Source organism: Panthera uncia, chromosome B1 (assembly GCF_023721935.1).
Source record: "Panthera uncia isolate 11264 chromosome B1, Puncia_PCG_1.0, whole genome shotgun sequence".
Taxonomy (NCBI): domain Eukaryota; kingdom Metazoa; phylum Chordata; class Mammalia; order Carnivora; family Felidae; genus Panthera; species Panthera uncia.
The window spans coordinates 146,595,151-146,619,978 of record NC_064811.1 but is presented as its reverse complement, the minus strand read 5'-3'; the positions used below and the strand labels follow the sequence as shown (position 1 = coordinate 146,619,978).

The window sequence follows — 24,828 nt, the reverse complement described above, 5'->3', positions numbered from 1 at the left end:
TGCAAGTATTTGCTTTAGGATGTTCTTCCAGAGATATGCAAATAGCTTTAGTTGATCACTTCTTCAAAGCACCCTGGAAATCTCATTAAGAGAAACTAATCCTAAATTCGTTTGGTGTTCTTACTGTAATAAGTTTGTGGAAAAACCAACAAAAACACACGGGTACGGAGATGAGCAACCATAACTAAGGGGTTAAAAATGGAGGCCCCCAAGGAATGATTGTTCACAGTTTTTTGGAAGTATCTCCATGTAGCTCAATTTGGCTTTGCTGTGGACCAATGGCCCTATAGTGAAGTGTGACTTTCCATGGAGAGTGGAAGGAGCGGAGGCCTAAGCATCAGAAAGCCTGGCTTCCAGTCCTGGCTCTTCCAGCCTGGACAGACATAACTTGTCACAAGTTAATATTAATCACAAATATGGAGAGTGGCACCCATCAACTGTTGACCTTGATCTGGCAAGCCCCTTGACTCTGAGTCCTTCAGTTTCTTCATAAGGATAGTATTATTATCTACCCCTGAGATAGGGAGGAATGAAATAAATGTAGTATCATTTTGAAAAACAAAAGCAATAACGTGAATGGAATCTATCTATCCAACTAACTACCTACTTACCTACCTACCTAATCTATTTCCATCCTGTACCATAAACACGAGAATTAATAATATGGCTGTGATGGGGATCTACTGTTTTTAGCTTGGAAAAGTAGAAAATGACTTAGTTGATTTCAAATAAATTTTTAATTAAGTTATAATTGTCTTAAGGCAATAAAAAGATTTAGGTAGGTGGGTATAAGAATTGTTAATTTAAAAGCTTTCGTTGAGCAACTTGTAAGAACCTATTGCACACGAATGCAACAAGCGATCCAAAAATAGAACTGGTTTTTGTTATGCTGTCTGAAGAGAAAGGGTGAGGCTAGCTGGTGTCTTGCAGACATAAGAATTACTAAATATGGGACATTTTAACTTTCCTTGGAGGAACCATCAAGTAAACAGGCAGGTGGACGGTAGACAGAGTGACCATCCGATTTGCTATCCACACCAGCCTTTACTTTTAATAACCACATGCGAAGTAACCGCTTGAGCTAAAGCCGACCCTAAACTAGCCTTTCCTTTTAAGAGTAAAACGGGACACAGGACAGCAGGCATAAACCAGGACTGTTCTGGTAAATCAAGACCCATGTCGCTTACAGACACCCCTCCCCCCCAGGTGAGTAATGTCAGAATAAAATCATTAACAGCAAGATTCTGAAATGTAGCCAGACTTCTGTGCTGAGGTCAGTTGCATCACGGTGGGACTGAAGCAAAGTGGAAGAGGGGCAGATCGCAGAAGCCCCGGGAGGCTATTGTGTGGTGAGCAGAAGGGGGCAACTTCAGGCGAGAGGGACAGGAGAAAGGCTCCCAGGCTTCTCTGAAGCGAAGTATCAAACACGTGCCTGAGCGGTTGTCTGCTGAGAAGTCACTGTACCAGACACGCCAGCCTGGTGTGTCAAGCGGAGAGATGAGGGACTGTGAACAAAAGCTGCGGGCCAGTGAATGTCAAGTCTACCAAATAGAGTTGCAAACAGCTCCTGGGTCTGCAAGCAAAGGCTACAGACATAAATCAAAGAGCAATCTTCCAGCGTCAGCAGCGTGGGAAGGACTGGCTGCTCGTCACGCTTCAGTGTCCTCCTCCAGGGTCTCGCCGTAGAGAGTAATTACAGTTAGTGGTGTGGTCTAAGACTTACGATGGCCAGGGTAGACCTTGTGGATGAGGCGAAAGGAGAGGACGATGCACCCCCATGTTACAGACACGATTTACCTCTCCCCATTGGTATTCATTCTCACAATCGTGGAGAACCACTTAAAAATAGTTTCCCTTTGAGGTCTTGCTTCTCAGGATTTAGATAACATGCCTTGCTTATTTCCTCATCTCCAGCACCTGTTTATGAAAGTGTATTGCAGCCTTATATTTCTGCCCGGGAAGAAGCCTAAAGAGATTTGACTCCAGGGGTTCCCAGGGAGAAAACAATGTTCACAGTCATCGCATATTATTAGGATGGCTCTAAATTCGAAATGATGTAACCAGGAAGCATTTGAAGGCGTCCGGCGGGGAGGGCGAGGGGTTGTCCACTCCCGGGGAAGATTCTTCAACATTTAGCAATGAAGTCAAAAGCAGGAGCTCACCAGCAGCTCTGTCCTGGTCTTCAGATGTGTGAAGTCCTGGGCCGGGAAGGTCACCCAGTGGTGGGTATGGCCTTCCTCCCATGGCTAGACAGTTGGCTTCAAAACTCGAGTGCCATTGGCTCTTTTGATGTATCTGACACAGACTTTAGGGTGCCAATTCCAATAAAGGGTTCTTTTTCGCAATTTCCTTAGTTATGAAAGAATTGTAAAGCTTTCCATGTGAGGGCAAGAATCACAAAGTAGTTATTTATATGCTCTTTACTTGCTTTTTGGCTTTAAAAACAACAACAACAACAACAACAACAACAACAACAACATATGATTGCCCCTAAAAGAAATGGTGTCTAAATATTGGTATTGGTTTTACGTTTTGCAAGAACACGACCTGAATGGGCCTCACCCTCTCTTTCATGGATGGTAAATCCAGTGTGTTAGTATATTATGCATCGGTTTATAAAATTCTGTATTACCAATTCACAAACGAATCCTGGAAGTTGCATTATTCACCGAGCCTTCTGATATAATGACTACATTTAAAGAGTCGTGTGATCGTATTAATATTTTTAGCTAAATAGCAGTAGGCATAGAAGCCAATACATTGTTATTACCATGCTATTAATTCAGCCTTGGAACAAAGAAGAAATCCCAGTATTCGTTCACAATTGCCTTTCAGCATAGCTTTCCTCAGTAAATACATAAGGGTTTAAAAAATCAACTACTTTTGGGAAGCCTGGGTGGCTCAGTTCATTAAGTATCTGACTTCGGCTCAGGTCATGATCTCACAGGTCGTGAGTTTAAGCCCTGTGTCGGGCTCTATGATGACAGCGCAGAGCCTAGAGCCTGCTTCAGATTCTCTGTCTCCCCCTCTCTCTCTCTGCCCCTCCCCTGCTAGTGCTCTGTCTGTCTCAAAAATAAAACATTAAAAACATTTTTTTTAAAATTAACTATTTTCTAAGTTCCGGCAAAGCCATTTATTGTGGAGAAGGAGCAATTTCTGAGGCCAGATTAACCTCATGATATTTTCCTTCTCATTCTGATACAAAAGTAAATCAGTACTCTACTGTTTCAATTTCTAAATCATGCTATTTCCAGGAAAGAGGATCTTCTTGATTACTGTTCAATCCCCTTTGCCAAATAATTATACAAACGTATGTAATTTTCTATTTTTCACAAGAGTAATAGTGGTATTTTAAGGAAGTGGAGTTCCAGTCTTTGGTGGTACTGAGAATGCCTCCTTAACTGTGCTTGTTGGCAGTGTTCTGCCCTTCTGCTAAGACGTAGATTCTCTGGGCTTCATTTTACTCTGTTTGAATGTTTCCCATTTGCACACACTTAATTGCTTGGCAATTTGAAGTTTTAATTTTGGCTTTAGTGTCTTAGGCTTCCCTTGAAATTTTTTTGTTTTCATTTTTTATATTACATCCTTTTACTCAGAGGGAAGATTAGATGCAAGAGACAACAAGCCCCTCTAGGATCAGGGACCCAATCTTTGTTGATCCTGGGTGTTATACTAAAACGATGCAGTATTCAGGCTTCCTCAGAAAATGGTGCCAAACATGTCATGGCTAGCTTCCCATGATTAGAACATCCTAACATATTGTAGATCTGGGCTTTCCAGGGTGCAGAACCCAGGGGTGGCTCTTTGGTAAAACTGTAAATAGCAGTCAAGTGTTTAATGACATAATGTGAATTTTTATAGGTTCATCTAATTCTACAACCAGATTGCTTTCTGAACACTTGAGACAAATCTTCACTCACTCTCTGGAATTGTTCAACATGCACAGGTTAATTTCTACCTATTGATTTTCTCTATTCTGCATCTTGAATGCTTCGAGATCTCTTGACCTACCCCCAAAATTTCTGCGACTGTCATTTTGAAAAGAATAGCTCTCCAAAAGAATGCTTGAAAGACCCATGAAGATGACGAAATAACTCTTCCCCAGCTATCAGCAGGGCAATTTAACTGGACATTTTGATTCGATTTCAAGGAGGGAACAAAATCATGAACATTTAGAAGATATTTCATATATTCAACGTTCTGGATGTGAGCGCTACTCTCATAAGCATCCCCAGGGAGGCATAATATTCTCATCTCATGACTGAAAATTTCAAGTTATTTGAGAATAATACAGAGTCATAACCAGAAACACCTTGGGTAACAGAAGGAGGGCAACACAGCACAGGAGGGAAGGCACTGGTCAGAAGAGCCATCTGCCAGCCAGGAATTAAGACTCCCGTCTTTGGCCTTTTGTTATTCATCTGGAAAAAACAAAGGGGGTTGGAGTCGAAGAGTCTTCCCAGTTCTCAAATTCAATGCTTCTATACCCAAGACATTATAGACATTTTTATTAACAGAAAAACTAAGTTAAAAGGGAACAACAAAAGGAAAATAAAAACATTTTCTACCTGGAAAAACTTGAGAAATGTGTAATCAACATGACTCTTTCATCTAGAGATGCATCTTGATCCTTATAATTTCTTCCCCCCCTTGTAATTATTGAAAAGTAAAAAAATAAAAAAAGTAAAAAAGTAAAACTTTTAAGGATTAAATGTTCCAATTAGTTTTGTAATCATTCCTTTCTTCACCCCTAAAGTATTGCCCCATTAACAGAAAATGGTGTCAGAAGCACTTTATTGATGGAAATTCCTTCTGTGAGCTTCCAAGGGAAACAAAAAAACATCATCAATATCACCAATAAAAAACAAACAAGTTAACAAAAACTCCCGAAACAAAACAAATAAAACCACGTCTGTGTCCCCAGCACTGACCACACAGAATTAAAGTGAACCAAGCCATTTTCGCACATCACTTGGAGTGTAGATTTATTTGGATTTAAGAATCTCCTCAACAAATTACATCAACCTCACTCCATTTCCTTCCTTAATAAAAATTATGACTGAACAAACATCAGACTTTTAAAATTCTAAAAGTAATAGAAAAGTAAAAATAGATTTCCTAGGGAAATCCCTCTCCTCAACCTTGCATGGTTTTGCTGCTTCTGTGAAATCTTTCTCTTTGGAGTAACTTGGTAGCATAGATTTTGTTTTGTTTTGTTTTGTTTTGAAACAGGATTTATACAAGGGCACTGAATTAGAACTTCAGCAGATTTGTGGAGCGTGAGCTTTTACGAACAATAAGTTACCTCTGCTCTAAAAAGGAAAATGGCAAATGTAAATGAAAGCACGGGAACATTGGAAGTTCGTTTCATTATGTAATTTACGTCTTCCATTGGATAGTGCACCCTCGTTTAAAAATAAAACAAGAGAACAGAATGGTATGAGCACTCGAAAATCATCTGCAGCACTTTGAAGGGTTAAACCTGCTTAACCCATTCTTAGTCAGAGAATGGCACCAAAGAGTACAGCTCACCCCTTAAGCGTGGCTCGTTCTAAACCTGCGGTATCCTCAGCTTTTCAGAGCAGTCATGCACTCTGTTTCCGCCCCCCTCCCACCCAGTTAATAGGATCCATTCATAGCTACTCACTACTGCAGGATTTGACCTGAGAAATGCTAGGATTTATTAACTCAGCAGTTGTTTTGAAAAGTCCTTAAGTAATCTTTGCCCTTGTCCAGCAAGGGCACTGCTAGTCTCGAGTTCTCAGATGCAGCTGGTGAGGTTCTCGGCCAAGTTCTTCAGATGCAGGAATTTCTGCAGGACAACCTACTTTGACATGGCATTTACAAATCTTTAAACCAGGCTTCCTGGATCTAGGAAATGTTATTCCTGACTCCTTCGACCCAGATGCTGGCTAAAATTTAGTTTTTATAATCTGTAGGTAATCACTCGTTCTTTCCTCCTTCCTTCTTCCTAGGAGCTGGCATGGTGGTTAAATTTTTCTAAAACAGTCATATTAAGATGTTCAAAAACCCACTGCTGAGTCTCAGATAGAGGGTCACATCTGGCCATGAAAATCTTCTTCTCTGCGGGGTTGCAGTCCACACAGCTGTTGCTCACAGGATGGAATAATGTTCTGTCCTGGAGGGGTCAGAAAGAAAAGAAAGGACTGACATGATATACGGTGAATGACTGGAGTCCAAAATACAGACAGGAAGTAAACATATCCGGGTTTACATTTCAGTATATACCCAGAGTGTGAAAAATAGGCCATCTCCCAAATTAAACAATAACAGGTTGGAGAGCTGCATGGAAAACAGTTTCCCAGCGCCCATTGGCAGTACATTGGGACTGCCAGAAACAGAGGTTCAATCAGAAACAGAGAAGTCGTTCCTTCACCGATTCTTTTAAAAAGTGATCCATCGGGGCGCCTGGGTGGCTCAGTCAGTTGAGCGTCCGACTTCAGCTCAGGTCACGATCTCACGGTTCGTGAGTTCGAGCCCCGCATCAGGCTCTGGGCTGATGGCTCAGAGCCTGGAGCCTGCTTCCGATTCTGTGTCTCCCTCTCTCTCTGCCCCTCCCCCATTCATGCTCTGTCTCTCTCTGTCTCAAAAATAAATAAACATTAAAAAGTGATCCATCCATTTTCTACTCTATGGTGAGTGCTTTGCTACATGCTTGGGTTTTAAAGATGCTAAGTATATAAGGTTGCTTCTCGAGTAGCTAATAATCTAGCTATTTGGGGAGAGGCACACAGACAAAAATGGTAATTTAGTCCATAGCAAACTACAACAGTAGCGCGCGCACACACACACACACACACACACACGGCCAGGAGAGTCATACTCTTCCCTCCCTTTGTATTGAGCCTCTAATGGGAAAGAGAAATTTGAAAGAAACAGGCACCAAACAAGCTAGGTGCTCTGTTGCTCTCTTCAGAAGATATGGGGACGGAGATACCTGATGCACAGGCAGAATCTCAATGTACAAACTCAAATTTATTAGCTCCGGAGCTTAGTACCTTCAACCCCTCTTTCTGCCATCACAGCTCTTCCTGTGATGCAATTCTCATTGCTTTCTGTAAAAGGGAAGAGGCAGCCTTCACTTCTTTTTTACAAAGTTGCTAAGTACATGATAAAGATAACAGCTCTGTGAGAGACAGTTACCATCAGGATGCAAAGTTTAAGTGGTAAACAAGCCCACTATCTGAACAGGCTCTACTAACACACAGGTCTTTTTTTTTTTTAAAGTAATCTCTGTGGCTAGTGTGGGATTCAAACTCATGACCCCTAGATCAAGAGTCACATGCTCTTCAAAGTGAGCCAACCAGGAGCCCCAACACACACCTCTTTTCATTGTTCAAGTAGGGACAAGGAAGTTAAAGCAAAGAGAAAAAAGATCTTTCCTTAACCACTAATAAAACTTTTTGTCTCTTACAGTGTCTATGGAAAAAAAAAAAGCCAAGAACATGTAAAAGCATCCTCAAATCACTGCTTAAATGTCAGGATCAAATGCTGTTTTTTTTTAGGAAATGTCCAGGGGTTCTGATTATTTTCTTTAGCTGTGGAATATTGGACTCCCAATGCGTTTAGAGTTAAAGAGTTTCTCAGGCAACCTGTGTCAATATTCCCAGGTTGCTTCTGGATGTTGAGACTCCATTAACCAATATTTAATGTCCTTTTAGGATCCGGATGTTTGCACAGTTAGGCACTGTGTGAAGGGAGAATAAGGAAGGAGAAAGGCAGTGCCTGCAATTTAGTGCTTGTTTCTATTTAGTGCAAGCAAAGAGCTCTGCCTAATACAAAGCCTCACTTTTCTGTGTTCTTAAGTTTCCTGGGTTTATTCGTGCATTTTACTTTCCTTCCACAAAGAGGGCTCCTGAGGCGTCCTCCGTTTTCTTCACCTGAGGCTTTGCTAATGCGACTGCTGTTTGACAAGGAGGGGAAACTCTGAGGAACTCTGTCCTACTCTGGGTGGAGGGGGCAGATTCTAGTGGGGAGGTGGCCTTGTAGCTCACCCCACGCATCCTTCTCTCTTGGGGCGAAGCGTATGATTAGAGACCCCTTCTCTCAGCTGCAGTGCGCCCTTCCCTCTTGCTTCCCAGCATCTCTCACACTCAGTCTCCTGCCCCTTCTACCAGTTTTTAGCTACATGGGCCTAATGAAAAACTGCAATCAGTTTTTGAAAGATCCTTCTTAAGCTGTTAAGTTCCTGAACATTCTATGTGACCTACCAAATTCTAATTCATTCTGTTCCCCGTACATGTACTTCTTTCTTCTCCTTACTTATCTGTGTTTCCTTCTATTGTTCTCTTTGTCAATAGCTCAAGTGGGGACCTTTATATGCTCACAGTTTCTCCCCCAAAGCACATATTTCTATGAAAGCTAAAAAAAAATGAGAAAAGAAAGGAGCAGAATGCGTTCCTATTCTCTTTCCTTTGCCAGCTTGTGTACTCAGTCCGGATGCAAAAGCCAATCCTGATTTTCTAAACAGTATTTGCTGAGCTATAAGGTGATCGTATTTCTCCCAATCTCAAATTGGAACACATTCTCTGACAGATACAGGTATATGCATGAAGACAATCAGACAGGCTATGCAAATTCAGCACAACCCTGAAAATCTGTTATTGTACTTCATGTTCAAATAAAAGTTGAAAAGTTGAATTCCCTAAATCCATCTATGGCTGAGAAGCTTCAGCAGTGAAATGAGAGGGTAGATAAGATTAATCTGTAAGGCCTCTCCTGGCCATAAAATTGAATGAACATTTTATTCCAAAGTTCACTGGTGACAGAGACAAATGCTGGGGCAGCAAAGTAGAAACTATCAACAATACTGAGTTGATTGATAGATTGATCATTCTCTGGTTATAGACTGAGCTCTGTTCGCCCTTGTCTTTGGAGTATCTGATAGGTCCCAGAGGCGAGCCTTCTGGAGGCCTTGCCAGCCTCTCCAGAGCCTGCTTCTTCCACTTTTGACCTTGGGGGCTGTGTACATTGCCATCTTTCTACATCCTACCGAGCTTTTGGATTATGAAATGTCTCTGCTGATGGTTTTCTTGGCTGGAATTAAGTCAGTGGAATGAGTAATCGTTCGTCAATATGGTCTCTTGTTCTATGACAGCCCTTTGCACTCCTACCCTTCATCTCATGATAAAAGATGGTCGTAACAGGTTGAATACAATGTTTTTTCCTTTGGAATAGACTTCTGAATGCTTTGGCAAGTCTGCTGTTCCAAAAGCCCTTAATGGGTGCTTTTAACCGGACTGCTCATTGTTCAGTCCTGACCGGGAAGCACAGCATATGTTCTGGCTGTTCAAAGTGCAATACAGCAAACTATGTCTCTGGTACCTCTCCCACCTTCCCTGCCTGCTTCCTCCCTTGCTTTTCTTGGGTTCCTTTTATATCTTTTCAAAAAATGTTTATTTATATTTATTTGTGAGAGAGAGAGAGAGGGAGGGAGGGAGGGAGACAGAGAATTGCAAGCAGGCTTTATGTTGTCTGCACCAGAGCCTGATGTGGGGCTTGAACCCACAAACCATGAGATAGTGACCTGAGCTGAGATCAAGAGCTGGATGCTTAACCGACTAAGCCACTCAGGTGCCCCTCCTATTTTGTTTTTGCCTAGGAAAATTAGAAACCCTTGAGCAAGCAATGAAAAAGTTCACATCCAGGGTTATGGAATTGTCCTTCATAATCAAATCAGGTCAGACTAAATATCCAGTTCTGGCCATTCAGCTCATGCTGTGAAAGGTGTAAGTGGGCCTTTTCAGGTAGCTCATTGAAAGGGACACGACTCCAAAGCAGGCCTGTGATCTGATTGGCATCTGTGTGACACTCATAGGCCAGCATTAAATTTGATTAGATGTCGCACTTCGACAGGGTTGGAACTTTGAAGGAATGAGTACGTTGTGGAAAGCATTCCATGTTGTGTTCAAGGTAGTAAAAGAACAAAACACCAGAGATGCAAAGACAATAAAAGAAGCGTGTGAGTTTACAATGTTTGGAAAGATGATTCTGAGGATAAAACTCCCACGTAGTAGAAGGCAGCCTAGTACTGGCTATAGGGCTGGGATTTTGCTCTGCAGGGAATTTGGATCAAATTCCAGGCATGCCACGTACTTGTGTGATCTTGGACAGTATTTAATTCTCACAACCCCAGGTTCCTCATCTGTAAAATATAGATAATACTATATCCTTTGCAAGTTCGTTGTAAGGATAAAACGAGTTAATATATGTAAAATTGCTGGCACAATGTCCTAAATATAATAAGCGATTCCACTCTGCATCTTCCCTTAATTTATTTTTAGCCAGGGAGCATCCCCAATTCTAAAAATCAGAATGTACAAACCATCTGGCCCAAGACCAGCTATTCAAGAACAAATTGCATTTTCTGAAATCCTGGCAAAGTAGAATTTGCAAAAATCAGCACCTTCCCCAACCAGTTATCCGAATTGTTATACCAGCACCTTCCAATTTAAACAAAAGGACTTATGGGGGTGCCTGGGTGGCTCGGTTGGTTAAGTGTCTGACTTCAGCTCGGGTCATGATCTCACTGTCCTTGAGTTCGAACTCCCTGTCAGGCTCTGTGCTGACAGCCTGCTTCAGATTCTGTATCTTCCTCTCTCTCTGCCTTTCCTCCTCCACTTGTGCTCTGTCTCTCCCTCTCTCAAAAATAAATAAACATAAAAAAATGTAAAAAAAGGATTTATGGAACAAAGGTGATACATGGCTCTGGAATGAGCCCTTCTTGGTAACTATGATCAGAGTTGGCATATGATTCATATGTTTCAGCCCTTTGTCTGAAATACAACACTGTTCAGGAAAGCTTTCAAGAAGTATTTATTAAATATCTTTTGTTTTCTGGTATGTGTTAGGAGATAGGCTTAGAAAGATAATCTCAGATGTATCTCCTGACCTAAGAAGTGGGGGAGACCAACAGGTAAACAAGAAATGTACAAAGTAAGAAAGTGCCAGAGAGATTGCAGATGGGGGAGCGTAAGACGTATTAGGGTATTTCAGACGTAGAGAAGAACTTGAGAACAGAGATGTGATAGCATGCGCATTTATGCATTCAATTTATTCAACAAAAATTTATTTGGGACCTACTATTATCAGGCACTATTTCAGGTGTCTAAGATGTATCAATGAACTTAGCAAGACAAAAATCCCTGCCCTCTTGGATCTTACATGCTAGAGGCAGGGTGGAGGTGAGTCACTGGGGGCACAGGCAGTAAACAATGAGTGTAACAGGTAAAACATACAGTCAGTGTGCAAACTGAAATAGGGCAGCAAAAGGACACCTCATCAAGAAGGTGACCTTCGTGTAATCTTGCAGAAGGTGAGGGAATTAGCCGTGCCAAAATCTGGGGGAAGAGAGTTCCAGACAGAGAGAATAGTCAGTGGAAAGGTGCTAAGCAGGATTGCACCGTGGTGGGTTAGAGGAGCTGCGAGGGGGTGGGAGGAGTTGGGGGGGGGGGGGCAGGGAGTAGGACGAGATGAGATCAGAGGTAATGAAGAGCTAGATTATGTGCTGGGGACCAGCAAGTGATTTGGTGAATTCCAGATGATTATATCCAAGAGATATCATGCAGAGACTGGGGTGCACTGCTAAGGCTTGATTTTTCATGCAAGTGTTTGCGGGGGGAGGGGTGTATTAAATCCATTGGAGGATTTAATACAGTGAGCCACAGGATCCATATTTTGGGTAGTAACAGAGAAGAGGGTAGAGTTGGGGTAGGGTGGCGCTGGACTCTGGACGAGAGAATAGTCAGAGGCTACTGCAGTCATCCAGATTTAAGCCGGCAAAAGCAAAACCAAAACCAAAAGCAACAGGGGGTGAGTTGGAAGAGATGATCTATTTGAGAAGTAAATGTCTAGAACATTCTGATTAATGGACTGTGGGCATTGAAGTGGGGGAAGAAGAGGATGACTGGAGGAAAAGCAATGCTGAGGCAAGAAATGTTGAAAAAGGAACAGGATCACCTGGGGGGAGAGGGGATAGTGATTTCGGTTTTAGGTATAACAAGTTGGGGGCAGCTATGAAGCATCCAGGTTCAGGCGTCCAATAAGCAGGTGGCTGTCAACTGGACCTGAGGACTTTTCTGTGCACAGTGGGAAAAACTGAGTTGATTCCTTCTACTGACTATTCATTTCTGGGTGACATACATTGAAAGAGAATGCTTTTGCAAGACAGAGCTCTTTCTCTCCGATGCCTTTGGTGTCTAATATGGATGTGGCTAGTTTTTAATCATAGTTTTATCCCTGACAATAATCTTTGATGGTCACTCGTCAGTGAGTTAGGTTTTCCATCTACAAAGTGAATGGTGTGGAGGGGAGAGTAGAATGAGATACGAGATAAAAATATCTGCCTTCCCACCTCTTAGCGTGGTGGAGAGGAACAAGGTTGATAGATGAATGTCCTTTGTGTTCTGGAAGAAAGACAAATTAGGCAGCTTTTTCCTGCCTATTTTTACTGTTGGCCTCTGGGAGAAGGCAAATAATACGTTGATAGGCATAACAGGGACAAAGCAGTCTTATTGTCTATCCTTTTCCATTTTTTTTCTTTGACAGTTAGAATTCCTCACAGGATGAGAAAATTGGTCTTCTTGCATCAGTGGCTAATTTGGTCAATCAGAAATAATGCTTCTTAATGTCCTGACCGAGCCCCTTGGTGTGTGCACGGAGATGTCACCAGCTACAGCAAACCTTCCACCCCTACTCCTTGCTCTTCTCACTGGATTTTCCGGGCTATAGGCAAGTGATACACATGAGCGTACCCTCAATTCTCCAGAGGAGCCAGAATTATTAAAAAAAATCTAATCTGATTTGTTAGATAACTGCTCTTCAAACCAATCAAAGCCTTCCTGGTCTCTTAGTTAAATCCTTAGCATGGCCGACAGGGTCTTGTATCGTCCTGTCCAGGCCAGATGTCTGGTTCTATAGATCATCATTTTTCCTCACGTTCACACCTTTCAACTGGCTTCTCTCTGTTTTCCCAAGAAAACCAAGATCTTGCCTCCCTCAGGGCCTTTGCATAAGCTGATACTATATCCAGGGTCTTTTTCTCGGCCACTTCCTTCACTTGCCTAATTCCTACTCATCTTTTAGGTCTCCATTTAAACGTTAGTTTGTAAGAGCAGGTTTGCCTACTTCTCTGACCTGGGTAGAGTCCCGTGTTTTGTGTTCTCATATTATCCTGTAACTTAATTAATTAATTTATTTTTGTCTGCCTCCCCACTAGACTGAAAGCTCCAAGAGTAGGGAAAACCCATCTGCTCCGTATCTTGTTTCCATCTGTCCACCGCTCTTCGTCTCCCCTCGGTAAACCTGGGAATCATATGAACATAACAATAGCTGCTTTTTATTGAGTATGAATCTATGTATCTGGCAGTGCTACGTATTCTACATAGGCTTTCTCATTTTATCTACCTTAACCACATAAGCAATAAGAAATAGCGAATGTGGACAAACAGGAAGCTGGGCTCATTTTTTATTTATTCAACAAATACTAATTAAGCACCAACTATATGCCAGCCAGTGTTTTAGGTACTATATGAAAGAAAGCAGAGAAACATCTCTGCTCTCATAGAATTTACATTCTAATATCTAGCCAGAGCTAAATAAATAAAATGGTACAAAACTCTATAATACAGAAATACAACTAATTAGCCCATTTCTCCCATATGTAAACTTGCTTGGAGAGCTAAGATCAAATCAGAGGTAGTTTGTTGAACACATGGTTTGTAATAGTGAACACTAATTGAACTCCTAAATGCCATGTCCTAGGTACATTTAAATTTTATTTAATCATTACAACAGGCCTTTAAGACAGATATGATTATTATCCCCTTTTTATAGATGAGGAAACAAAAATGCATAGTAAGGAAGTTTCCCAAGATCCCAGAGCCGGGACCCACCCTGGAGCCAGAACTCAAGTCTTCAATCCCACAGGACCTAGAGCCTCTGCTCTGGATCTCTAAGCTATGTTTCATCGTCCTTCTTGGCTGAGCCAACCAGCAATCCTCCACCTCTGCTCATGAGCAAATGTTATTTAAATACTAACTGAAATGTTTACAGTTCTTATTACCTAGATTCTTTTCTGTTAGTCCAAATGTTGGCAGGCATTTAATTCAGGAAAGCTTTATCCTTATGTTAGAGCTTGGGATAGTCTGCAATGGAGCCTCTCTTGTTCTGAGTGACGAGAGAGAATGGCAGTTAAGTTCGTTAGGTAAAATGCTAACCAGTAGGGATATTGCCAAGTTACCTAGAAATGGCAAAAGATAAAAGGTCATGCCAACCAGGTGCGACATACAAATAAAAACAAGAGTGGAAGATAACACTATCGAAAAGGCAGTTTTATTGCTGTGCTGAATGTATTTCCCTCCTGGGAGTTAACCTCCATCTTGGTTGAATCCTTAATTTGAATCAAAGATCATAACTTCTTACGGTATAGTGACTTAAGTCTCCTATTAGAAATGGGGGTATGATGGAGATAGTGGGCATATTACTTTCAGCAAGGCATTTGAAAATCTCCTCTTTGTTTTCTTTTGGGCAAGCTGGAGAAATATGGGCTAGAAGAAATAACTATTAGGTAAATCTGTATCGGTTTGAATAACTTCATCCAAATGATGCTCATTAATGGATCAATGCCACCTCTATCTTACTATAGAAGGCTCAGTTCTTGGCCTTGGGTGTTGGGATCCACAACTCAGATGAGGGCATGAATGCGTGCAGATCTGATTCACGGATGGAATAAAACTCGTTTGATGGCTAATAAGTTAGATAGAAAAATCAAAATCCAGGTTGAGGTAAATCTGGTGAGATAGAATTTCGTAGAAATAAATGGATGGCTACACAAGTATAAAAAGACACATTATACAGGTAGAAGACTGTAGAGATGTATCTCTGAGAAAAATGAGAAAAAGACGTGAGTTTTTATACTGAAAATTTATTAAAAAGCTAAATATGTGAATTTAAGGTAGAAAATCAATAAACTAAACCTAAACTGACAAAAATATATTGCTCATAACAAAAGGGAGCTGTAGGCTTATAACAAAGCACAAGAAACAGATTGCATTTTCTTTGGTTGGGACACACCTAGACCATTGTGTTCTGATCTGGGTATCATGATATTTTCTAGAACTATTTGGAGTATGTTAGGAGTGAGTTGAGGAAGATCCAGGAAGTTGAAGTAGATCCAAATTAAGTCATATGAAGAGTCGTGGCAGGAAATTGGCCTATTGAATCAAAAGTAAGGAGTAAAGATCAGGCAAGCATTGTTCAAATATTTGGGATCTGTATTCAGTGAAATGGATTAAATTTAATTGGTGTGTTTTCAAAGGCCAGGGAAGAACTTTTTAATTTTTTAAAAATGTTTATTTACTTTTGAGAGAGAGAGAGGGAGCAAGTGGGGCTGGGGAAGAGAGAGAGGGAGACACAGAATCCGAAGCAGGCTCTAGGCTCTGAGCTGTCAGCACAGAGCCCCACGTGGGGCTTGAACTCCTGAGCTGTGAGATCATGAGCTGAGCTGAAGTTGATGGCTTAACTGACTGAGCCACTCAGGCAGCCTTGAGGGAAGAACTTTTCAATACTTGGGACTGTCTAGAAATGAATGAGCTGAACTGGGAGTGTGTGACTGCCTGAGTACGACCACAAAGTCCAGGATTTTGTAGTGGGGCTTCATATATCATAACCAAAGTCGAATTGCATGCCTTTTAATTAAACTCTTCGTATATACTTTTCTCATTTTTGGTCTTAAATCAATACCTAACCAGAATGCTTTAAAAATAAGAACCTTGTGGCCTTCCATCTGGCATCTTGTGGACCAGCAGGATTTCATGAGCTGAGAGGCCAAAGCCCTGGCATATATCACAAGTTACAATAAATAGTCACATGTAGGCACATGCCAAGACTTCCACCCACTCACTTCGTAAACTAATGTGACTGTTACAATGTTATCAATGTAGCTGGAAAGGAAACTTCTTATCTGTGTTTCCTGTTTGATGTTATTTTTAAGTCCTTTCTAATGGCAGTTAAACTATGAGAACACCCCAGGGAGTAATGAAGAATAGAAATTTAAACCTTTCACTTTTAGTCTTTGGGGAGGCTGTGTATGTGGTCGTGAGACAAAGAGATGTGCTAAGGATTTGTGTCTTGTGTTTTTTCTTTTTAGTTGGAAGTATAGTTGACACAACGTTACACTGGTTTCAGGTTACAACATAGTGATTCAACGACTCTGTACCTTATGCGGTGCTCACGGCAAATGTAGCTATCATCTGTCACCACACAACGTTATTACAATACCATTGACTATATTCCTATGCTGTAGCTTTAATCTCTATGACTTACTCGTTCCATAACTGGAAGCCTCTACCTTTCACTTCCCTTCATTCTTTTTGTCCAACTCCCCATCCCTCTCCCCTCTGGCAAACATCAGTTTGTTCTCTGTACTTATGGGCCTGTTTCTGCTTTTTGTTTGTTTGTTCTTTTGTTTTTTAGATTCTACATACAAGTGAAATCGTATGATATCTGTCTTTCACTGACTGACTTATTTCACTTAGCATTATACCCTCCAAGTCCATCCATATTGTTGCAAATGACAAGATCTCATCCTTTTTTATAGCTGAATAATATTCCATTACACACATACATATATATATCTCAATGTATATTATGAATGATATATATATATATATATATATATATCAATGTGTATATATGTGTGTGTGTGTGTGTGTATACACATATATGTGTGTGTGTGTGTGTGTGTGTGTGTGTGTGTATATATACATATATATGTGTGTGTGTGTGTGTGTGTGTGTGTGTGTGTATATCAGGCATTTTCTTTATCCATTCATCTATTAATGGACATTTGGGTTGCTTCCATGAATATTTGTTACATTTTATCCATCACAACTTGGGGTTCATGAAGAAGAAGATCATTTCAATAACTGAACCCAGTGTTTCTTTAATCCATTTAAAAATGCTTATTTAACAACTTCTATATATTAGATATTAAGCAGGCCAAACAGAAATAAAAGAAAAGTTCCTGCCCTCAGGTAGTTAACATCTATAAAGGAAGACTAACTATGCAGAATACAATGTTACAGGTACAAAAAAACAAAATGATATAGGAATACAAATAAGGGGGCAAGTTCCAACTAAAGCAAGAGGGACAGACAGGGTAAAGAAAATAGGTAAACATTGGAGCTTGAAAAGGGATTCTCCATCTGGCTGCCCATAAGAATGTTTTAGGAGCCTTCAAAAAATACCAATACCCAGGCCTCCCCTTCTAGAGAGCCTCAGTCAGGCTTACCTTATGCCAGTAGCACACGGCCTTAAGGGTACTTTTACAATGTCCTGGAACCTGGTGCTTTCATAATGTTTGATATTTTTTTCTTTTCCTTGGTCAACATTTTCTTGGCTATTCTTGGCCTTTTCATTTCCATATAAATTTCAGAATCAGTTTATCAATTCAGACAAATGAGCCTGCTGGGATTTGGATTGGTTTTGCATTAAATGTATATACCTTTTTGAGAACTGTTATCTTCACAATATTGATTCTTATCCTTAAACATGATCCCTCTATATAGGGATATATATTTAAATTCCTCTTAGTGATGTTTGGTAGCTCTCTGTGTAAAGGTCTTTCACATCTGTTGTGAGATTTGTTTTTGTTCATGTGATGCTTTTCATGGTGATCAAATGAAATTGTTTTTGAATTTCATTATTTATTTGTTTTGTTGTTGTTGTTGCTGGCATATAGACATTTGGTTTTCTTTTTTTTAAATTTTAATGTTTATTTATTTTTTGAGAGACAGAGGCAGAGCATGAGCAGGGTAGGGGCAGAGAGAGGGGCAGACACAGAATACAAAGCAGGCTTCAGGCTCTGAGCTGTCAGCACAGAGCCTGATGTGGGGCTCAAACTCACAAGCTGTGAGATCACGACCTGAGCCAAAGTCAGACGCTTAACCGACTGAGCCACCCAGGTGCCCCGACATTTGCTTTTCTTATATTTACCTTGTATCCGAGACTATGCTAAAGGTATTTATAAATTTTAATAATTTAGATGTATAATCTTTTGGATTTTCTGTATATCCAACTATGTCATCTGTGAATTGACTGTTTTATTTGTTCCTTTCCAATTCTCGTATGTTGCAATTTCTTTATCTTGCTTGATTATTCGGGGTAGGTCATCCTGTACAATGTAAAACAGAAGTGATGATAGCAGACATTGTATTTTATTCCCAGTCTCTGGAGGAAAGCTTTAACATCTCACCACTAAGAGTGAATGATTGTTGTGGGTTTTTGGAGATACCCTTCTTATTTGATTAAGTTAGCTTATTTCCATTAGGTTAGTTTTTATATGGCTAAGACTATTTAGTCTTAGATGGTAAAAGCTTGAGGATTCATAGGTAGACCCATGTATATAAGGTCCCTTGACTTTGACAAAAAGTGATATTTACATGTAGTGGGAAAGGAAATGGTCTTTTTAATAAATGATGATTGATCAGTTTGATATAAATATGGAAAAGGAATCGACCCCATATTACACTGTACACATAAAAATATTTCAGGGAATTATATACCAAAAAGTAGAAGATTAAACAATAAATCTTCCAAAGATGACTTAGAAGACTATCTTCATGACTTTGGTGTGGGAAAATATTTCCTAAAGAAGACACAAAAAACACTAATGATAAAGAATAGCTCTTTATCAAGATATTCCATGAGAAAGAAAAGGTAAGACATCAACTGGAATAAGATATTTACAATATGTATATCCAACAAAACACTTGTATCTAGATATACTTTAAATGTCCTCCCAAACATTTATAAGAAAGAGTCAAACAATCCATCTTAAAAAAACGGTCAAAGACTTAACAGGTCCTTCACAAAGAAGATACCCAAGACAGCTAACAAGCATGTGATATCACTCTACAACCACAGAATGAAAAAGGGAAAAGAAAAAGAAACAATGCCAAGTGTTGACCAAAATGTGGAGGAACTGGATTCTCATGTAGTGTCTGCACCCTGCCCATAGCTTTTCAGGTCTCACTGACTCAGTACAGGTCCACCCAGCTCCCAATGCCGGGCCACTGTATCTCACTCCCTAAAGGCTGTTTCTCGCCACAGGAACAGTTCTGTCCATAAGAGGAACCACTGAGAGATGTCTGAGAATAAACTCCCCTCCCCTTAGGAATAATATTAACCAAAGATTAAGTGAGTTTATTTGCTCTCTGATACATGCCCTATACCGTCTCCAGAGATTTTTGGTAGGCTTGAGTTCTAATTGCTCACAGTGGTACCTGCTTGATAATTCACCCTTTATTGACTCCCACCCCCTCCCTGTCCACTTACCTCCTTCCTACCAAGATTTTGGGGGACCATCTCCCAAATAAAACACTCTCAAATTCTCGCATCAGGTATACATCTAGGGAAACCCAAATTAAGTACATATTATATGCCAATAAAAATGTGTATTTATAAAGGAACAAGGGAAATAGCTCTTAATTTTTTGAGGGGCGGAAGCAACAGTTAATATTGCTTAAGATAGGTTACTGTAGTGATGTGGTATATCAATGTGGTATTTTTTCAATGTAAAAAGTGCATTTGTCACCCACATGGGTGTAAATTTGATGATGTGGCCAGAAACTGCTAATTTTTGCATGTTAAGTTTAACTCACTTAATTATTATCCCTATGATGTTGATAAGGAAGTTGAAAATCATAGATGCAAAATAACTTATTCAAGATCACATTACAGTTTGGGATGTGTTAGGCATCATAGGCGATCATTATGTTGACCAGATCGTGAAGGGTCAGGATAAGAACTGCAGAAAGGCACTTTATCTTTTACTTCGTGTGAAACCAAGTACTATGACCAGATTTTGTATAAACTTTCTCTGACTTCACGACGGAAGCTGGGTTAGAGAGGGAAGGGATAGGCAGGATGACCTTTGAGGTAGCTCTTAACAGTAATCCAGGGGTCAGATAAGAAGGGCTGCAATTAGGTCAGGGGCTATAGGCATGGCCGAGAGGATAGATTTTAGAGATATTGGCCAAGGAGGGGGTTGACAAGTCTTAGTGACTAATTAGATTTAGGGGTTGAAGAAGAGGGAAGAGAGTTTTTTATTTTGGATATTTGTTGATAATTTAAATATTTTTACTGAGGTCATTTCAACAAGTCATTGTTTTTGTAAGAGGGGTCCCCCTGGTGGTAAAAGAAAAACCAAGAATGAGATTCTTTCCCCGTGGTACTTGCTATTGTGGGACATGCTTGTATAAGGGAACCTAGTTACGAGACAATAAAATAGGGATCCTTACCCCCTTTTTTGTGGTAGCAATGACTCACATATAAGAATAACTGAAAGCTGGGGCGAGGTGGGGGCAATGGATATAGGTGGTCAAAAGTACAAACTTCCAGTTATAAGATGAGTAAGTTCTAGGGATGTAATGCATAGCATGGTGACTATAGTTAACAATACAGTGTTGTATATTGAAAGTTGTTAAGAGAGTAGAGCTTAAAAGTTTTCATCACAGAAAAAATCGTAACCCTGTAAGGTGATGGATGTGTTAACTAAACTGATAGTGGTTGTCTCCTTGCAATATATGCATATATCAAATTATTGCATTCTACACCTTAAATGCACACAATGTTATATGACAGTTATAACTCAATAAAGCTGGGAAACAACCCAAAAGTCTTCCTGAAAAAAAATTACAACAACTGGGAGCCAACGGCTGCCGATGGGTCAGAAAGTGGGACCTGACAACAACCTTCACCCACTCAAGCAAAGTAGCATCTGGTCACCTTCCTTTTCTAAGAAATTGTCACGTAGCTGGAGGAAAGGTTGGCTGCTATCAGTGGTGCTGAATCCAGTAGGCACTGAACTCTCCCAGGGAACACTGATCCGATTTAAGAGCATGGCAGGGGAATAAGGAAAGACTTTATTTATTATTAATTTTTAAAAAAAAATATTTACTTTTTGAGAGAGAGAGAGAGAGAGAACATGAGTGGCAGAGGGGCAGAGAGAGAGGGAGACAAAGAATCAGAAGCAGGCTCCAGGCTCTGGGCTGTCAGCACAGAGCCCGACACGGGGATCGAACTCATGGACCCGTAAGGTCGTGACCTGAGTCGAAGTCGGAGGCTCAACCGACTGAGCCACCAGGGGCCCCAAAGCTAATGACTTTAAAGCCAGATGCACCTGAATCTGAATGTTGGCTCCAGCACAAATATGCTGGTATTGGTTTCTTTCTCCGTGAATTATACATAATAGAATCTAGGTCGTTGCGAGGTTTGAGGGAATGTGGGTAAAGCACTAGCTCAGTGCCTCCTTAACAGTTGGAGATGATGATGATGATTACCTTAGGAGCTTAGGAGATGGCCCACTGCGGTCCTTTAGGCAATTAGTAGAGTCTTAGGGATCTTGTTTATTCATGAATATGCTAATAAAAGGAGGGAGCTCCAAAGCTGACTCAAAAGATGCTAAACTATCTGGAAGCTCCCAGGGCCAGGTAGCGCATCCAAATAAACAAGGTAACACCCTGGAGACACTTCTCTCTTGGTGCTTTCTCTCTTTATGCCTTGGGAATAATCCATGGGATAAACAAGAAGCACTTTCAAAAACAGGTGCATCTGAATAAGCCTGAGTCATCGACCAAGATGAGATATTTCAGAAACTTTCCATTTTGAGCCTTGGCTTGTTCCTGATTATGTATAAATACCTTGCTTGTTATATAAATACACAGCGAATGTAACCTTTTGCTAAGTAATGCAAGGCCAACAGCTACAAAAGCAACTGAGAAAAGGTGCCACAGCACAAGTGCATCCTGTAGCCGCTCCTTTTCACAAGTCCCTTAGGGTCCTGGAAGGTTTACAATGTTAAAGCTATAAGAGTTACCTCTTGAAATCACCACAGCCATTTTTTTTTTCCTCTCCAGGAGCTCTGTGTGCATGTGTATTAGTTTGTTTTATCCATCTGTAAGCTTTTGTAAGCTCCCTAATGAAAACAACTATATTTTCTTGGCTTAATTGCACATTATTGAATGTTCTGTCTCTCATGCTATAAATGTACAATAACGAGAAATGGTCTGTTCATTAGGGAAAGCCAGCAAACTAGGGAAATGGTGAATCAGGTAGATTATCAATGTGCCCAGAAAATAACTTCTTAAAGGCCAAAAGATAACCATAAAAACAAAACAACTTGATTATTGCACCACCCGTAGCTTGTACCATATTGAATAACAAAGAGGGGTTGGCAAGATTAATCATCTGTGATGCATTTTGTAAGGAAAACAGAAGGATACAACTGATGTGTTGTACTTTTCTGGACACATAGCCACAGCCTGCCAGATGCTATGGTGAGTGGTGCTGTGCAGAATATTCTTGTACAAATAGGTCTGCCTTTGAGTAGAATTTTAGGTGTCCACCGCTAAGAGGGGGAAACCAGAAAGCTATTAAGTGAGGGAACAAATATCAAAACCAGTGATCCCCCATATTGATTCTTGGCAGATTCTTCCCTTTAGCTTTCTTGTATCCCTTAGGATACTGTTTACCTCCCCACAGGAGAGCCAAAGCTCATGATTAAAGTGGTGGGGGTGGCATTTTCTGTATAGTTTAGAGTAAGCCCGAATTATGCTAGGGTGTGAAAAGGCAAACACAGGGTGTCATCTTTCTGGCTGGGAAGGTCCCCAGCAGTTCTACGAACTTGAAGGGTACAATGGAGCTTATGGAGTATTTACTAATTGACAGCCAAGTCCTGCCTTAAAAACCAAAGGAGTTGGAAAAAAAATTTGTATAGTACCCTAAAAAGTTATCAAGAGACAACTTAATGAAAATATTTTAAAATAAAAATTTAATTGCTCTTTATCAACTCAATAAAATGTGATTTTTATATTTGCTTTTGAACTATTTTTTCTGTCATTAAATGTTAACTTTATAATTCTTTAAACTTTCTTTTAAGCTTATTTATTTATTTTGCGTGCGAGAGAGAGAGCAGGGGAGGGGAGAAAGAGAGGGAGAGAGAGAATCCCAAGCAGGCTCCACATGTCAGTGCAGAGCCAATGTGGGGCTCGATCGCACGAACAGTGACATCATGACCTGAGATGAAATCAAGATTCGGGTGCTTGACCTGAGCTGCCCAGGTGGCCCAGTTCTTTAAACCTTAAAGTCTCCCAAATAAATTCTCCTTTGTCATACTTGGACAGGATTTTGGCCAAATTACAAATGGGTCAGTTTCTGTAGAAAGGTTGCAACAATTGCCTCCCCATGAGTGTGGATTGTTATAACTTCGTCTTAACCCAGACAGCTCCCAAGCAAATGGGATTAAGATATATAATAAATGGATGTTAATGTGTGCATGTGTGCGGGTGAGTGACTTGAGGTTCTTAAAAATTACACACGTGTCCATTTGTTTATTGGGTACGTGGTCCCTCCATCTGGGAGTTGTCTGGGTTAAGACAAGTCCCTTCACTTGAGCGTGTTGTGGCCCCAAACCATTTTTCAGACATAACTGGTTGTGATGGGTGCACACATAGCAAGCAAAGCCAAAAGCAATGCCCCTTCCAGCATGCTTTATCTTTAATCTTTGCTGGTGATCTCCAAATGCCTGAGCCAAATGTGTATACTTTTAAAAAAATGTTTTATTTATTTTTGAGAGAGAGCATGAGAGCAGGGGAGGGGCAGAGAGAGAGGGGGCAGAAGACCCAAAGCGGGCTCTGTGCTGAGAGCAGTGAACTCCCTGTGGAGTTCGAACTCATGAACCGTGAGATCATGACCTGAGCGGAAGTCTGAGGCTCAATCGACTGAGCCACCCAGGCGCCCCGCCAAACGTGCACGCTTGTGTCCAGGTAACAATTTAAATAAAAACAGTGTGTTAACCAGCCAACAGACTTTGAGTGAGAAACCTTAAGCCCAGCAGTTTGAGGATGCCTGCAGGGAACTGATTCTTACCTTTCTGTATCCCCAGAGCTGGTTCCCCTTCATGCCGTGACAGTCATAGAGAGTGACCGGGCTGTTGTGCGAGATTGCATCGAAGCAGAATTTTCGGGTGTGAAGTGGCTCCCCGGGTCGGATGTCTTCTCTCCATCCCAAAGTAAAGAGCTAACAAAACAACCACAGCGGAAGAGCGACAGTGAGTTTAGTTCGGAGAGTCTGGAGAGCAAGGGAGGTCTTTTTGCAACCTGGCACTTCTGCTTTGTGAGTTACCAGCAAAGAACTCCATCTAGCCTTACTAGAGGTGCTGAAAAAGGCATGTATCATAAAGCTCTGTAGCAGCAACGGTGGCGCCTTTGGCCTGGGCTGCCAAAAAGTACGAATGAGGATTTCCCAACGAGGAACCAGGAAAAATGACAGAGGCATGGCATGGGAAGAAAGAGAGAGTGAGAGCAGGAGAGAGGGAGGGAGAGACAGAAGAACAGGGAGGGGAGCAGCAGGGGGAAGATGGAAGGGGAGGGGGTGGGAGGGGAAGACGCTCTTTACATTCTTCATTTAGATAAAATGCTACTGGATCAAATGCTGCGCAGTTAGCCCAAATAAGCAGATTGACTGCAAAAAGACGGGAAGCCGAGCTGAGCTGGACTGATGCCAGCAGTTTGAAAAATTTGATTTAAATGGAAGCTAAGCTTAATGAAGCAAAGAATAGGCAGATTAATTTTCTGGAGTTGGTAAGAGTAATTCAGCAGGGCAACGTAGAAAGTTTTGGACTGTAACGCACAGTAAGAGATCAAGTTTACACACACACGGATTCCTCCTCCCCAAGTGAAAACAGAAGCTTCACGAAAGGATTGTTGTCCTTACTGCATTTAATGGACTCTGATAATTCCAACCAAT

The 24,828-nt window shown here is 40.9% G+C and overlaps 1 protein-coding gene across 1 annotated transcript in view; it reads right to left on the bottom strand.

Moving 5' to 3' along the window:
* Window positions 1–5,971: 5,971 nt before the first annotated feature.
* Window positions 5,972–24,828, bottom strand: part of GALNTL6 (polypeptide N-acetylgalactosaminyltransferase like 6) — a 1,200,087-nt gene continuing 1,181,230 nt past the window's right edge. Inside the window, exons 12-13 of the mRNA XM_049631330.1 lie at window positions 23,950–24,099; window positions 5,972–6,139 (exon numbers count right to left, since the gene is read on the bottom strand). Of these exons, the coding sequence (XP_049487287.1) occupies window positions 5,972–6,139; window positions 23,950–24,099 (318 nt within the window). The remainder of the gene's footprint in view (window positions 6,140–23,949; window positions 24,100–24,828) is intronic.